Source organism: Passer domesticus, chromosome 1 (genome assembly GCF_036417665.1).
Source record: "Passer domesticus isolate bPasDom1 chromosome 1, bPasDom1.hap1, whole genome shotgun sequence".
In the NCBI taxonomy this organism is placed as follows: Eukaryota; Metazoa; Chordata; class Aves; order Passeriformes; family Passeridae; genus Passer; species Passer domesticus.
In genome coordinates, this window is record NC_087474.1 from 77,635,438 (window position 1) to 77,649,585 (window position 14,148).

General features: G+C 34.4%; 1 protein-coding gene across 6 annotated transcripts in view; it reads right to left on the reverse strand.

Moving 5' to 3' along the window:
- The window catches only part of EXOC2 (exocyst complex component 2), a 127,182-nt gene that overhangs the window by 73,853 nt on the left and 39,181 nt on the right, over positions 1 to 14,148 (reverse strand). For all 6 annotated transcript variants that reach the window (XM_064426149.1, XM_064426158.1, XM_064426179.1 and 3 more), the window contains 4 exons: positions 6,925 to 7,005; positions 2,952 to 3,097; positions 2,770 to 2,851; positions 2,165 to 2,267 (listed from right to left, as the gene is read on the reverse strand). In XM_064426149.1, coding sequence (XP_064282219.1) covers positions 2,165 to 2,267; positions 2,770 to 2,851; positions 2,952 to 3,097; positions 6,925 to 7,005 — 412 coding nt within the window. The remainder of the gene's footprint in view (positions 1 to 2,164; positions 2,268 to 2,769; positions 2,852 to 2,951; positions 3,098 to 6,924; positions 7,006 to 14,148) is intronic.

The window sequence follows — 14,148 nt, forward strand, 5'->3', positions numbered from 1 at the left end:
CTCAGGACAGAAGAAAACAAGTTAAGTTGCTTAAGGTGAACTATACTGATAAATTATCTTAAGCAGCGCAGGGAATGTTTACTTCCTCACAAAAGCTGTTTTACAACTATAATACCTAATGTTAATTAGGATTGTGTTGAATTCTGTCTTCTTTGACAAACGTCTGCAGCACTTGAAGAAAAAATAAACTGTCAAAGTAGGACTGGTTGGATGGATGAGAAAATTATACAACTAACCATTCTGACAGGGTGACATTCATAAATTATGAGCTCAAGTCCTTTTCAATGTTATGGGGGACTTTAGTCTTTTCTTAGGTACAAAAGTAAAAAAAGAATTACCACTGGTCTTGAAATACACACATCTACTTGGATGCTAAGTGCTATGGTAAACTACTTCTGAACAATATAAAATAATTAACAATGTGAATACCCTAATAAAATAAGAGGAAAGTATGAACTGAAGCCTAATTATAAACATTAAATATCTGAAAGAGAAAATGACAGTATTTCAGGTATTGGTCAGCCTTCAGCTTCAGAGGCATACAAAACAAGAGTATCAAGGAAGAAAAAACCCTCATAAAACCAGCAGGACTTACGCAAACTATTTTACAATTTGGATTTTGTTAGTTTCATTTTTGCTGAAGTCCCCTGAAAAAAAATTACTTTATACCTCGCCTTCAGAAAATTTACATTAATATACCCACATATATTTAGAGTAGTGAAACTAATTTAACAGTTTTGTAGACTAGGATTCTGTTGATTCATTAGAACTAAATTATTTCACATTCATCCACTCGCTGCTCTTCTTTATTATACTTCTACATATGGAATACATCTGGTTACATTAACATAGTCTGCTTTAACATAGTCTGGGTTATTTTTAAAGATTCAATAGTTCAAGGCAAGTGGTTAGAAAACAAAACACCTTAAAAACAATCAACTAAAACAACCAACCCCAAAAAGTCAAGTGAGAATCAATAAAACAGAACCAACAAAAAAACCCCACAAGAAACCCCAAACACAAAACCAAAATCAAGCTCATGTGCAACTTTAAGTCTTTCAAACAACCACTAGAAAAGGTCCTAAGACCTGGCTTAGGTTAAGCAGCTGCTCTTTAAAGTTTTCAAGTGTCACAGAGAAAAGGAATAGCGAGTGCCACCTTCACAGACATAAAACGCTGAACTATTCATCTTAAAAACCAATTCCAATGAATAGGCAATATTTACAGAGCACCCAGAACAATGAGAAGCACTCAACATAAATGCACACAGGTCACTGTAGTCATAAACTCACATGATGCAAAGGGACGCAAGACACCAACACCAACTTGGGCCTGGTGCACACACAAAACACTCAAGACCTTGTGCAGGTGTCTGAATTTTACAAATGTTTCCTGCACAACACATTTGGTCTGCTTCTTTTACGATAACTGATAAAAACACTGAGATTGTCAAGACACACTAGCAGTCCTGGTAGCATCCAAATCTCAAAAGTTTTTAAATAAAGCCATCAAATGTTCCAGAGCACTCTAAAGTTTGGCACCAAGGACTGAAAGCTTGAAGTCTACATCAGCTCCTCTCAGCAGCCCTACAACAGACATCAATTTTGTGAAAAACAGATAATCTGTAAATGTTAATGAAAACTGGGCATCTGGTTCATGTTGATGAAATACAAAGGAACTTCATTGTTTAGCCTGAGCAATAAAAGAGCTAATATCACTTTCAAACAACAGGACAGTCTGGATTAAAGCCTCCCTGTCATCTGGCTCAGGACGATTCCATTTCAATGTCAAGACAAGCTGAAGTGTAAGACAAGTTATAAGAAAACTATTTTGAGGTAGGCAGACTAGGACTGGTCATTTCAAACACAGCTTGCAATATGTGTTATTAGAGAATGCAACAAAATCTCAACATGCCTTAAAGATTCAAAAAATTAAATTCAAATCTCAATTATGCTGCATTAAATTACTCTCATTCAAGAACTGTTTTTCAGTCCTTCAGTAAACAATCCAGTACCATTCCATTGCCATTACTTATATAATCATGAATTCTCAAAACACTCACAGCTTTAAAATCAGTATTTAAACAATAGTAAAACTAGTCACTACCCTATTTAGGAAACATTTAACACCATATGTCTGACGAAGGCACTAGGCAAATGATTACCTTATATAACGTTTCTGATCATGCAATGTTGATGGAGTTTCAAGAAGCTTATCCAACAGAAGTTCACGTAAAGCTTCAATTCTGGTTTCAACTTCAGCATAATCTAGGAATAGAGAGCAGGAATAAATCCAATGTGTCCTTAAGCAGTGTCATGAACCGAAAATTACATTATTTTCCAAGGGTATCAGACACTTCCGGAATTAATGTGGAAATCAATATAAATCATTTTATAAAAAGCCACATCTGAATATACTATACATGACAGTTTTATAACACCAGAGAATTAGACTTTCAAGTTTTTCTAACAATATGTGAGAAAGACACCCAAAGCCACATTTTAATTGCTGTAATCTTTTTTTATGTCCAGTAATACCAAGCCTAGATAAATAAATAAAATTGGATGTGATTCCACATTTTGTAGTATATACCTCACTCAGAAAACTTGTCAGATATATTGCCTAGAGTAACTGGCTCCTATAAATCCATAATTTGTATGGATGAAAATCTGTATCAAAACCACATAAAGCTCTTTGGTCTCTTATATGATTTTTAGCCTTTAAGCTAAAAAACCCCAAAACCATTAAATAACAGAACCTGTATCTTACATTTTTTGAACACTTGAACCTCTGTCTTTCCGAAGAGGGACTTGGCTTTTTCGTAGTCATTAATAACCACATCATAATCGCCCTTAAAAAAAAACCAAACAAGCATTTACATTGGTCAAGAAAAAGACTAATGTCAAAAGGCTACTTTCAGCAAACAGAAAATTATTTTTAAAGTGTTATACCTTCTGGATATTTCTTTCAATGTTTAAGGGAAGATTGAAAAGAAATTTAAAGCGCTGGAGAACATTAAGCGCGTTTCTCGTTGAATCAGCTTTGTCCTTGCGACCCAGCACTTCTTGAAATAAGGTATCTGCTGTGTTACTGGCTCCTATTTCAAAAAAGGGTGACAGTAAGAAAAAGTAGAGTAAGTAATCAGTTGAAATCACAAACACATTTTCTTCATTTTAATGAGTTATTCAAGGTTTTTTTAGAGCAAATGAGTAATTATTGCTGATTTTCATACTTTTTTGTTCAACTGTGTTAACATTTTACAACTGCTGAAATTCTATTTCAAAGTGAACCACTTAGCATTTTAATGTGGTAAGACCCCTGTGCGATTAAAAACAATCACTCTTTCCTATTTCAAATGCTTAACTTTGCTGCAGATATTTTATAGTTTGCTTTGGCTCCAGATGTACATTTTACAACCAAATTATGCATCTCAGGATATAGAAAAAAATCATAGAAAGCTTCACTTTTAAAATAAGTATAATTACATTTTGGTAATTAATGTCAGAGCTTCTAAAGTTATCACTGGGTTTGGCAAACACTTGTTTTATGTTTCCAAGTCAAGTCTTAAAAATTATAGACAATATTTGAGCCCCTTAAAAGTACCGATGGTCAAGACAAAGACAACGTCATGACTGAAAACGTCTAACTAGCTGGCACTGTAACAGAATGAATACAAATCGTCTTGACATTGTATTAAAACTCTTACTGGCTTCATCACACACAGGATGAAGCCTTAGTCAACAGTTTCATGTATTTAAGTCTCTATACTATCTATGAATATTCTTAAAAAAATACATTAAATATTGCCCTAAAACCTTTTCTATCCAAACTAAAAAGCCATCTATTTTCTAATAAAAATTGTTTCCTAACACAGAATGATACAATTTTATTTACAGTAGAGAAGTCTTACACTGCATATGAATATTTGCATTTTTCAACTTATGACTTACTTTTAATTAACCAAAACAAAATAAAACAAAAAAAAGGGGAACCGCTTTAGCCTTTTTGATCATTGCGTGTAGAAGTTTCTACATTATCTGGTCTAGTGACTATACTTTAAGCAAAGATGAAAAAAATTACATCAGTCTCGCTGGGTGGCTTGCATGCCATTTTCTCTAGTCAACACTGTGGGTGGCCTGCTCATGTTAAAAGTAGTCTTTGTAAAATAATTGTTATATCTAAATAATGTTTAAACTTTGTTGAAATTTTGAAGCCTTGATGTAAAAAAAGTTTTGTCAGGACATCTATTTCCACCACATACTATTCAGCATAGAATACTTTAATCCATTAAGGAGAAATGCACAATGAAAACAGTTAGCTGCACATTTAAATACAGATCACCGTTAAAGTATGATTTTTCTCAAGTTTATAAGAAATTATTGTTTTGTAAATCCTTCTAGTAAATAACATTTTGTTTGTTTGAATTCATATGTTTCTTGTCCATTCTTTTAACAGCCCAGAAGCAATGTGCTGTACCTGAGAATTGAAGTTGTATTCACAAAGTTATTTTTTGTTTTCTTTTTGATTTAATGCAAACCCTTTTTAAAAGGTAATTGACAACTGCAGGAAGACCACAGTGATTTATATTTTCATCTCTTTATGAAATCCTCAATTCAGGTAAATGATTCTACTTTTTTTTTAAGGGTACTTTTTCTGTTTTATAAGAAATTGAAATATATCAAATAACTTATTAATGCATTAATGAAATTCAATACTTCATGCAAAACAGGTCTATCTTTTTAGAATTAAAATATTGTAACATTTCTTGCCTCCTCTCCTCATTCCTCCAAATCTTTTCTACAAGAATAATCTTTATCTCTTGATTACTGATGAACCATCCATGGATAAAGTTTCAGTTCTTATATTGACTAATTATGTTTTCAAAATGGATGATTCATCTACGGTGCAGGAATTTTTTTACTTCAAAATAAATCTCTAGTTATTCAATAATTGTCTTAGAGCCTGACAAAAACCATACATAACAGAATTTGATTTACCTCCTTTAATATACAATTCTTCATTAAATTAATTATAAGGCATAGTATGTTTTGAATAAACAATTTAACAGCTTGTTTAGTAATTAAATTGAGCAAAAATTCCAAACATCTATAATTCCAGCTAAAACACCAAACTGTTATTTTACTATCCCATGCCATTTCAATTCAAGAATTTGGAACCCTCTTAATGCACATTCAGATGCTGTGGAAAACATGCTCATTTTTAAGGATTTGTAACCCAGCTCACAAAACTGCAGTTGTCTCTCAAAATATGCACCTACGGTCCATAAAATGCACAATTCAACTAAAGAATTAAAGTCATTTTTGAAAGCAGTCCCTGCTACTCACGGATTATGGAAGCTTTTCAATGGTCAGGCAAGAAACAAAGCTTTGATCCTAAACTACTTTGCATAATATTATTTACTCTTTTTAAATCCTTGTATTCCTACTTCCCTGCCTCCCACCCATCATGACTTGCAAAGCATCGTGAGGAAAAGCAGCCAATTCTTTTCAAAGCAGAGCCAAACTTCAAACCACTCTGAAGTGTCTGGCACAAGTTCCTCCACCATTTCAGCTTGGAAAAAGACAGCTTGCACTGTCTACATACAGAGTTCATTTATCAAATGAAACAGTAATTATATATTATAGGTAAATTTGTCTTATATTAATGTATATAAGAAAACAACACAGACCTAAATTTTTGCTTTTTTATTTAAAATATGTTACAGGATTTAGTACAAGGGAAAGTGCTCTCCGAGGAATCTGTGCTTGGTGCATGACATGGCCTAAATACAGAGCACTGAGGATTGCACTGGAAAATTTCAAGAAATGCTTCTTTTTCTTCTACCTAGATGTACCAAATATTCTGCACACAGACACACTCTACGGTCTTTATATAGAGGTGTCAGGCTTTATGTGGTGTTTTTTGGTGATTTAAAAATTTTTTTGCAGTTTGTTTTTTTTCATTTCAGGCATCAAGATGAGGAAATAACAATGTTCAAACTACACCTTTATTTTGAGCATCAAGGAATCCCTACTGAAAAGGGCTAGAGCTGTTCACAAAACCCCCTGCTTTCTTTGTGCTCCCCACACAAACACACATACAGTCACTGCTTTCTTCATACAAGAGAAGAAAAACAGTGAACTTCCATGTCACTTTCTTGATTTCATAAAACACAGTCAGACTTTCCAACACTGAGTCAGCTATCTGCATGTCATTCCTGCTTATTGATACAGCACTAAGGGAAACATCCCTTCCTCTGTGAAAAAAATCACAATGAAACAAAGTAAAATTATCTTGGCAGAAGTCCCAGAATTAAAAAAAAAAAAAAGGAACTTTTTTGATCTGATGAAACACATACCAAACTGCAGCAAATTTAAGCCATCTCTCTCAATACAACCTTACAGCTAATACAGAGAAAAATAAAACTGACTGCTTTTCATGGTTTCTAGAAAGAATGTTCATGCCCAATAGTATAAATGCCAGCACACTAAGTGGAAAATATCCTGTCAATAGACCTTGCTACTGCAAATATCTTATAACTGGGGTTTTTTCTGCCTTACTTGAACATCTCACAATCCTGGTATTTAGTTCAGCTCATCCTTCTACACTTGTATCCATGTAGTTCCTCTGTTTTCCTCATCCACTCAAAATCGTGAGCCAACCAAAATTAGTCTAAAGTAAACATTTTAGAACATCTTTATTTTGATATTTATTTGCTTTGTTATCACACACACTGACAAAAGTCATGGCAACCACTTCTACTTATTTCAAAAGATGCATTATCACACCTTGGAACCACTATCACCAAATAGGGAAGGGATGAGAGACTGTTTTCTACTTTCTACAGTATTCCAGGGAAAATATTAAAGCCTGTTAGAAAGTCCAAAGTCCATAAATAGTTGCTGCTGGAAGGACAAAACTTACTGTTCAGTACATTCTCCAGTTTTTGCGTCATGGATCCTTCTACTTTTTCCGTTCCATCCGCTTCCAGTTTTTGATGGATTGCTAGAATAAAGAGTGTAGTTAAAATGCAGAACATTTTAATAGGTGGGAACACATTACATCAAAGTGACACTTTTAAACATTTTTAAAATTAAAAATAAAGTGTTATTTTTCTCTTTAGACACAAAAAAATACAAACATGCTTCATGGCAGCAGAGCCTAGTGGAAGACAGGGCTTAGAGCCAGACACTGCAGAATTTTAACCATTACTTTGACATAGACTTCCTGTATCTTCTTGAACAAGACAGTATTGCTTAAGGAAAAAATCCACAAACATACAGACAGAATAATGTATTAGTTATTATAATCTAAATTAGCCATCTTGTACAGGTATTAATTAAAATTTGTATTTTGAAAAGTACCATTTAAGCATATAATACTTCTGCTTTGTAAGTCACTGATGTCACAAAAAAGAAATTACCAATAAGTTAAGGGTAGAAAGGGAGTCACTGGGAATCTGGATGATGCCAAAATCAAGTGCTGGAACATTCCCCCACCACTTCTTTTCATCTATAAAAAGGTACTCCTAAAATACAATTTAAAAGTTTCTTGAAGCATTAACCATTATCACAATCTTTCTGTGTGATTTTGCTCAAAACAACAGGAAAACAGAGGGGAAGTTTATTTTTCTTTTAAATTATGCTTTATTTTTTTTTAAGATGCTATTTTTCTCCTGTCCTAAAATGCCAAAATTCTGAACTCTTATTTCTGTGTGGTATTACTAATGGAGGTGGAAATGCACAGTGTCAGCACTAATTTATTATTTTACTATAATTTACTCTAATATCTTTTGCAGGGAGGGGGAGACTTACCAGCACAGCCTAATGACACTATCTTACTCTGAAAATACAAACTTTGAATGTAGTGTAGATAGTCCATTCTTCTACTTCCCCTCTATCACACAGCCCTCCTTCCCTCTTCTACTGTTCAGCATAGCCAGCACAAACCAGTATTCTCTCTTTTAAAGTATTATTCCTGTATATATGCAGCACATATAAAATATTATTTTCCTTTCAGGTTTTTAATCTGATAACATGCAAAATCTGCTCTATCAAATAGCCATAAGCTCCTATTGCTTTAGATATATCTGAGGCTTAAAAAAAACTCCTACTGCTTTCCGCTTGTTCTCAGTAGAATGGAGTGAAGCTAAGCTACTCTTGAAAACAGTGATACCCAGTGCTTTGAAAAAAGCAAGTAATGATGTATTTTAGCTCAAAACAAAGATAACTTCTGAAAGCAGCTTTTCAACTATTCCAGCTTATCCTGCTCCAGTTTGTATGGCAGAGCAAACTGAGCTCCACAGCTGGATTCTTTTAATGTGAAACAACATTAGAAGAAGCACCCCAAGACTACACCTGAGGTGCTGAGATATCTGGAATTCAATCCACGGGGTGAAATTTGAACTAGGTCTGAAATATTGCCATAAACTGCCCATACCATGCATAGAGAGATGCCATTGCCAACTGGTTTCCTCTCCAGTGCCATCCCTACTTGTTCATGCCATGTAGATGCAAGCTAACAACTGAACAAGGACAGGAACCCTGGGGCCTCAGTCATACTCCAAGGAGTGATCCTGAAACAGGGTGGCCCGTTACAGCCTCCAGCCTCTTTCAAAGAGGAATTTTCGTTGGGGGGAAATAGAGGAGACAGGTGAGTAAGGCCAGTGTGATAAAAAAAATAATTAAAAAAAAAAAAGAGAAAAAAGAAGGGAAAATACATTATTCTCAAACATCCAAATCTGACCCTTCAATCCCTTGATCCTACACAAAGAATTACAGGAAGTCTTGCTTTCATGAAAATACAAGAGCAACTCTATTTTCGTTCTTAAAGTTATCAGAGGCGGGGGGGAATCTAATTAGGACACCATATTTCTTAAGATATGAAATGAACTAAAACTGACAGATTCTTGCACATTTTAAGGACAGAGATCTATCTTAAAATATGGTGTGTTGTTAGCTGTTGCACATATTTTGTGTACAACGGGGACAGCACTTACCAACAAGAATACTTCTACAATTTTATAACAAAGGCATTAGTGGCTCTACTGACATGATTCCAGTTCTATATATCATTTTCAATCACAGGCAGTCAATTATTGTAGTGCAATTAACTTTACATACTAAAAAGCAAGTTCATCAGAACAGCAACCACAACATAAACAGATATTTTAAAGCCAAATGTTGCAAGTACTATTGGGAATCACATCAAGCTGTAATGATTTTAATTTACGTATTTTGAAATCATTCTATGAAACATACTTTTGAAAGATACTTTAAAAATAGATGTGGATAAAAGTCCAAGTTACACACTGCCTCGGAGGTTTTTAAAATTTAGCATTTTGGAACAATTAATTGCCATTAATTGCTGACCAATGCATTATCACATAGCTTCTGAAGGGGGCACACCTAAGCATGTCCAAAAGTGAACTGTAATATCTAAACTCTATCAAAGCATACATACTGGCAACAAAAGGTAAAACATAATGAGGGTTTTTTTCTTGTACAGAAGTTTTGGAATAGCACTGTCTACATGCTAGAACCTTCAAAAAGTCTCAAAATGTAGCTTCTTATTATGAAGGCAGCTTATTTAGAAATTATGATGATAGTAAAATTAAAATATCATGATCTTTAACCAGTTGCTGAAAGTTAAAATACACCTTCCCAAAGCAATTCTCTTTCTCATCTTGTTTGGAAAAGAACATAAAATAGCAATATGCTATTCCCTCCTCTTCCTTTTAGAAGGCAGAAAGAAATTTCTTTTCACATTGGTAGCTATTGTGCATAGCAACCTGGAAACCAGTATTCAAGAATCTTAGTTTGAAATTTTTGATGTTGGAAACCCCTATTAAATCAATTCAAAACACACTTTCAGACAGAGAAAAGTATGTCAGCGGGGCAAAAAAAACCCAATAAACCAAGGTGTTGAGTTTCAGAAATGTAGAAAGCATTGCAGAGTACAGATAAAGGCATATTAAGCATATGTAACTAGGAGCGTAAAGAAAAAGGCATTTTTGAACCATTGTCTGAAATAAGGTATTTTAGGACATTCTTTAAAGTCTAAACCTACTTAAATTACTCTGTGTTCACACAATAAATTTGTTGTATTTCCTTCTACATGTTTAAGCTACTTTGTTTACTGTAGTTATTTTTACACATCATATTCAGATTTAGCAATAGAGAGCACATTCATTGTGTTCCAAGGCTGAGTTACAAAAGAAAAAAAAGTCTTACGTTTCCACAGTGAAAAAAGTTTTCCAATAAAGTCTGAGCTTACTCCATCTGCATCAAATGATTTTGAAAGAGCATATTCCTTCCATGAATACCAGACAAAAAGTCGTTGATTTAAAAGTTTAGACAAGCCAAACTATATGCAGTCATGAAAAGTAGACCTCATCTTTGAAAGAAATGTAGAGATACTCAAGTTATTTTTTTCTCTTAAAGCACTAAATCCATTTAATAGTGGGATGATACTGTTTGGGACAACCCCTGTTCTCCTGTACCCAAAGTGCTTCCTTTTGCTGGATCTAGCAATCACACAGCTGCAGGGCAGCTGCAGTGAGATAATTTGGTGCAAAACTAACTCACCAAGGAAGAAATGTTGCTTTACTGATCAGTGAGCTTGTCTCTGTGGCAGCACTGCAGTATAAGGAAAGGAGCATACGGCGAAAGGAAGGTGGAATTCTTTCCCCCCTACCAGTACTTAGGATTACCTTCAAATGCAACTTCTTACTCACAACTCATCACTGGCTGCAATAAGAAGAGTAAGGAGACAATTTTAGGTCTTTGAAGGCTTGAAGTAAAGGATGGATGGGATTTTTCTTAAACTGCCAGTTACCCTGGATTTACCTGACACAAACTATACAAGTTAGAAAAGCAGCTGGAAACCTAGCAGAATCTGTTTGTTATTTTTAGGAGCTTTACTGTAAGAAGCATACAGTAAATAAAAATGAGGAAAGGCTACATCTGGATGCTTCAACTAAGGCCAGATAATTAATTGTATTTTGTATCATCTTTGCCAGTAAGGGTTCACATTTCCTAGCTAAGTCAGGGTATTTAAAGTCTTGCAAACTTCACAGCTGCAGGCAGAAACTGATTAATAATAGTGAATAAACTAAGTTCAAAACTCACAACCTCCAACTGCAACTAAATACACGAGAACACATGCAAAGTTTAATCTGGCAAATAAGCCATAATACAGGCCTTGTATTAAAATAAACTGCAATTAATTCATTGCTACTTGTGTTGAAAATAATCTTATTTAATTTAAGAAAGGCTATGGGGTTTTTTGTTAGATTTATGGTGACCATGAATCTAGTAAATTAAACCACACTTGCCAGGATCATGCAGCTTTTGATTTGCAAATTTCACACTTGATTTCCTCATTAGATATTTTTAAAATGTATTTTGAGAGAGGCACCAGGCGTGGCATTCTCAAAAGTTCCTCAGCCTCTCAGCTCAAAGCAACACAGACCATTTTCTGACTAAAGGATGGCTAGAAATGCATGTGGCATCTGAAAATCTTACTCATTTTCATAGAATCTCGGTTAAAGAAAAAAGTACTTGAAATAAATCACATCCTTTTAGTCAGATGCAGAACTCAGGAGGGGAAAAAACACAAGAAGCGCAAAGCCAACTCAGAAAAGTATTTAAGAAGATCTGACGTGGTAACTAAGAACCTGGCACCAAAGGAGGAATGGAGGAATCAAGAACACATTAGAACATTGCCAGGGTTCATGCTTAATGCATGAATAAAAATGCCTTTGGTTTCCTTTATTGGAAGATTAACAATTTTTTGTAATTTTAGCAAAATATAAGAAGGTCATTGATGAGGAGAATATCCCTATGTAAGGTAAAAACTGTTCTGAATGGATTTAACAGGACTGCAGGGCTGCATATAAAGAGGAAAACAATAAAGACAGCATGCCATGAAAGGAGCTCCTAACACATTAGTACATGAAAATCTAAAAAAAAAAAAAAAAAAAGTAGTTTTTTCCCTTTGGCCATTAGTCCATTAATAGTTTTAAGTCTAGTTTGGTTTGGTCATTCCTGCAGTGCCCCTTGAGAATTCTAGATATTTTTGTATTGGCATAGCAAACTCAGCTTTGTTTTGGTTAACATTATTAATCCTAGCAAAAATGACAAAATATTGAACTAAATGCAGTATTGTCTTAAGTTGCATTTTTGTGTTTTGTTTCTCTAGCATTTACTTTTTCAAGCTTGTTTACCCAACACAGTGGAAAAAATTGAAGAAAATGGACAGCCTTAACAAGATATTTTAAGGTAATTGAAGCACAGTGCTAGGAAGGGAGGCTAAACAATTTTAATCTAAAAACATTATGAGACCAGACAACTTGTTCTCAGATGAACTTATATTAGAGCAAGTCTGATATTTCTGGGCAAATATCTTGGAAAGAGACAGGAAAATGTGGCTTATTATTCTGCCTATGGATGCACTAAAAATTCCAGGACTGGATCCAGGCCTTTGCCAGAACACTTCAGAATTAAACAGTACAGAAAATGCTATTCTCTCTTTACTGGCGCTAACTTTCTGCATCTGTGAAAGGTAAAATAGTAAAAACAAAAGCAGCTTTTAAATGTTGCATTTAAAAGGTGGTATGGAAATCAAAATGGAATAATGTAGCATGAAATTAAGGTGGTTTTATGGCTTGCAGGATAAATCTGGATTAAATTTAATCACAGGTAACTTTTTTGCACACTTGCAATCAATTGCGGAATTAGGTGTTTGAAAATTGCAATTGCAAAACATACTTCTCCTTCTACATGCTTTACTATTTTTCAAATTCAAACAGAAGAGTTAACCTACCTGAAAAAAACCCAAGTTCATAAAATATGACAGCCACACAGTAACTATAAGCTGTCAAAACTACATTCTTTTGGAGAAATTCTGCCGGTAATCAGCTCACATCTCTAAAACAGTAACTGATGAAGAAGATACTTGAGTTCTGCATAAAAGCAGAATTTGGGCAGAGAATTTTCACTATGACCTGTGACAATTGCTGCTGTTTCCCATGTTTTCTAATAAAATTTTCTCTCGCTTGAGACAAAAAACCCCAACTCCCTATACCATACCATGCTAGGACCTGCACCAAAGGAAAGTTTGAGCCTTTTATCAATTGTGATAACTTCTGCTTTTATAAAACTGCATTAAGGTAACAATTGGTCTGCTACAAAAATTGACTATAAGAACTGCATGTAGAGGAAACATTCACCCAAGACTAAACTATCTACCACCACTTACATACTTTATGGCACCCCTTTGTCAGGTCATCTTTCTCTCAGAATACATTTCTCATTTTAATGTCCCTCTTGTTATCTAGTGCTGAAAGATCAGAACACAAGTTTTCAACAAGCAAAATTAAATTAAGTTTTATTTAGCATGGCTATTTTTAGAATGCTTAATTTAGCACATCTATTTTTTTCATTTTGAATGCTGAGGAGGCCTATAAATGTAAGGAAAAATATGAAGCAATGATAGTACTTATCCTTCTCATTCAGTTTCTGCCTGTAAGGGTAGCACAAAGATGATTCAAGTGTTCAGATAGGAGGACCCACTTGGAAAGCTAGACAATGAGCAGAGAGTACATCAGCTATTACTTCATGAGGACTACATGGAGGTATGATCATAATCCTTATCTTGAAATAATGTCATTTGCACCTGCTATGGGGCACACATATGCAGAGGAACTGCTACTCTGAAGTGACTAATATGCTCTCAGATATGTATCTGATACATGCAGCTTCATTTTTTTTATTCTTGCCAGCTTGTTTCCATGGCCCTATTCTTTTTTATGCTCTACAAACTATCATCTTTAAAATCACTAGCTGTAACAGCAGACTGTTCACACCCTGAAAAGACAATATTCTATCACTTGAAGTAGGAGGAGGAGAACATTAATAGACATGCATCACACGGAGAATTAGAAATAGAGCAATTCCAGACATTTCAAGTCACCTGCACAACATTCAGGCAGCAATCATATATTTGAATTGGATTTAATCAAACTCATAGACTTATAAAAATCCATACTATTTGAAAAAATATACATGAGAGCAAAATAAAGCAAAAGCGTGAATTAGATTTGTTACAAAACAGCAGTGTTACAACAGCAAAACCTGGTATACCGTC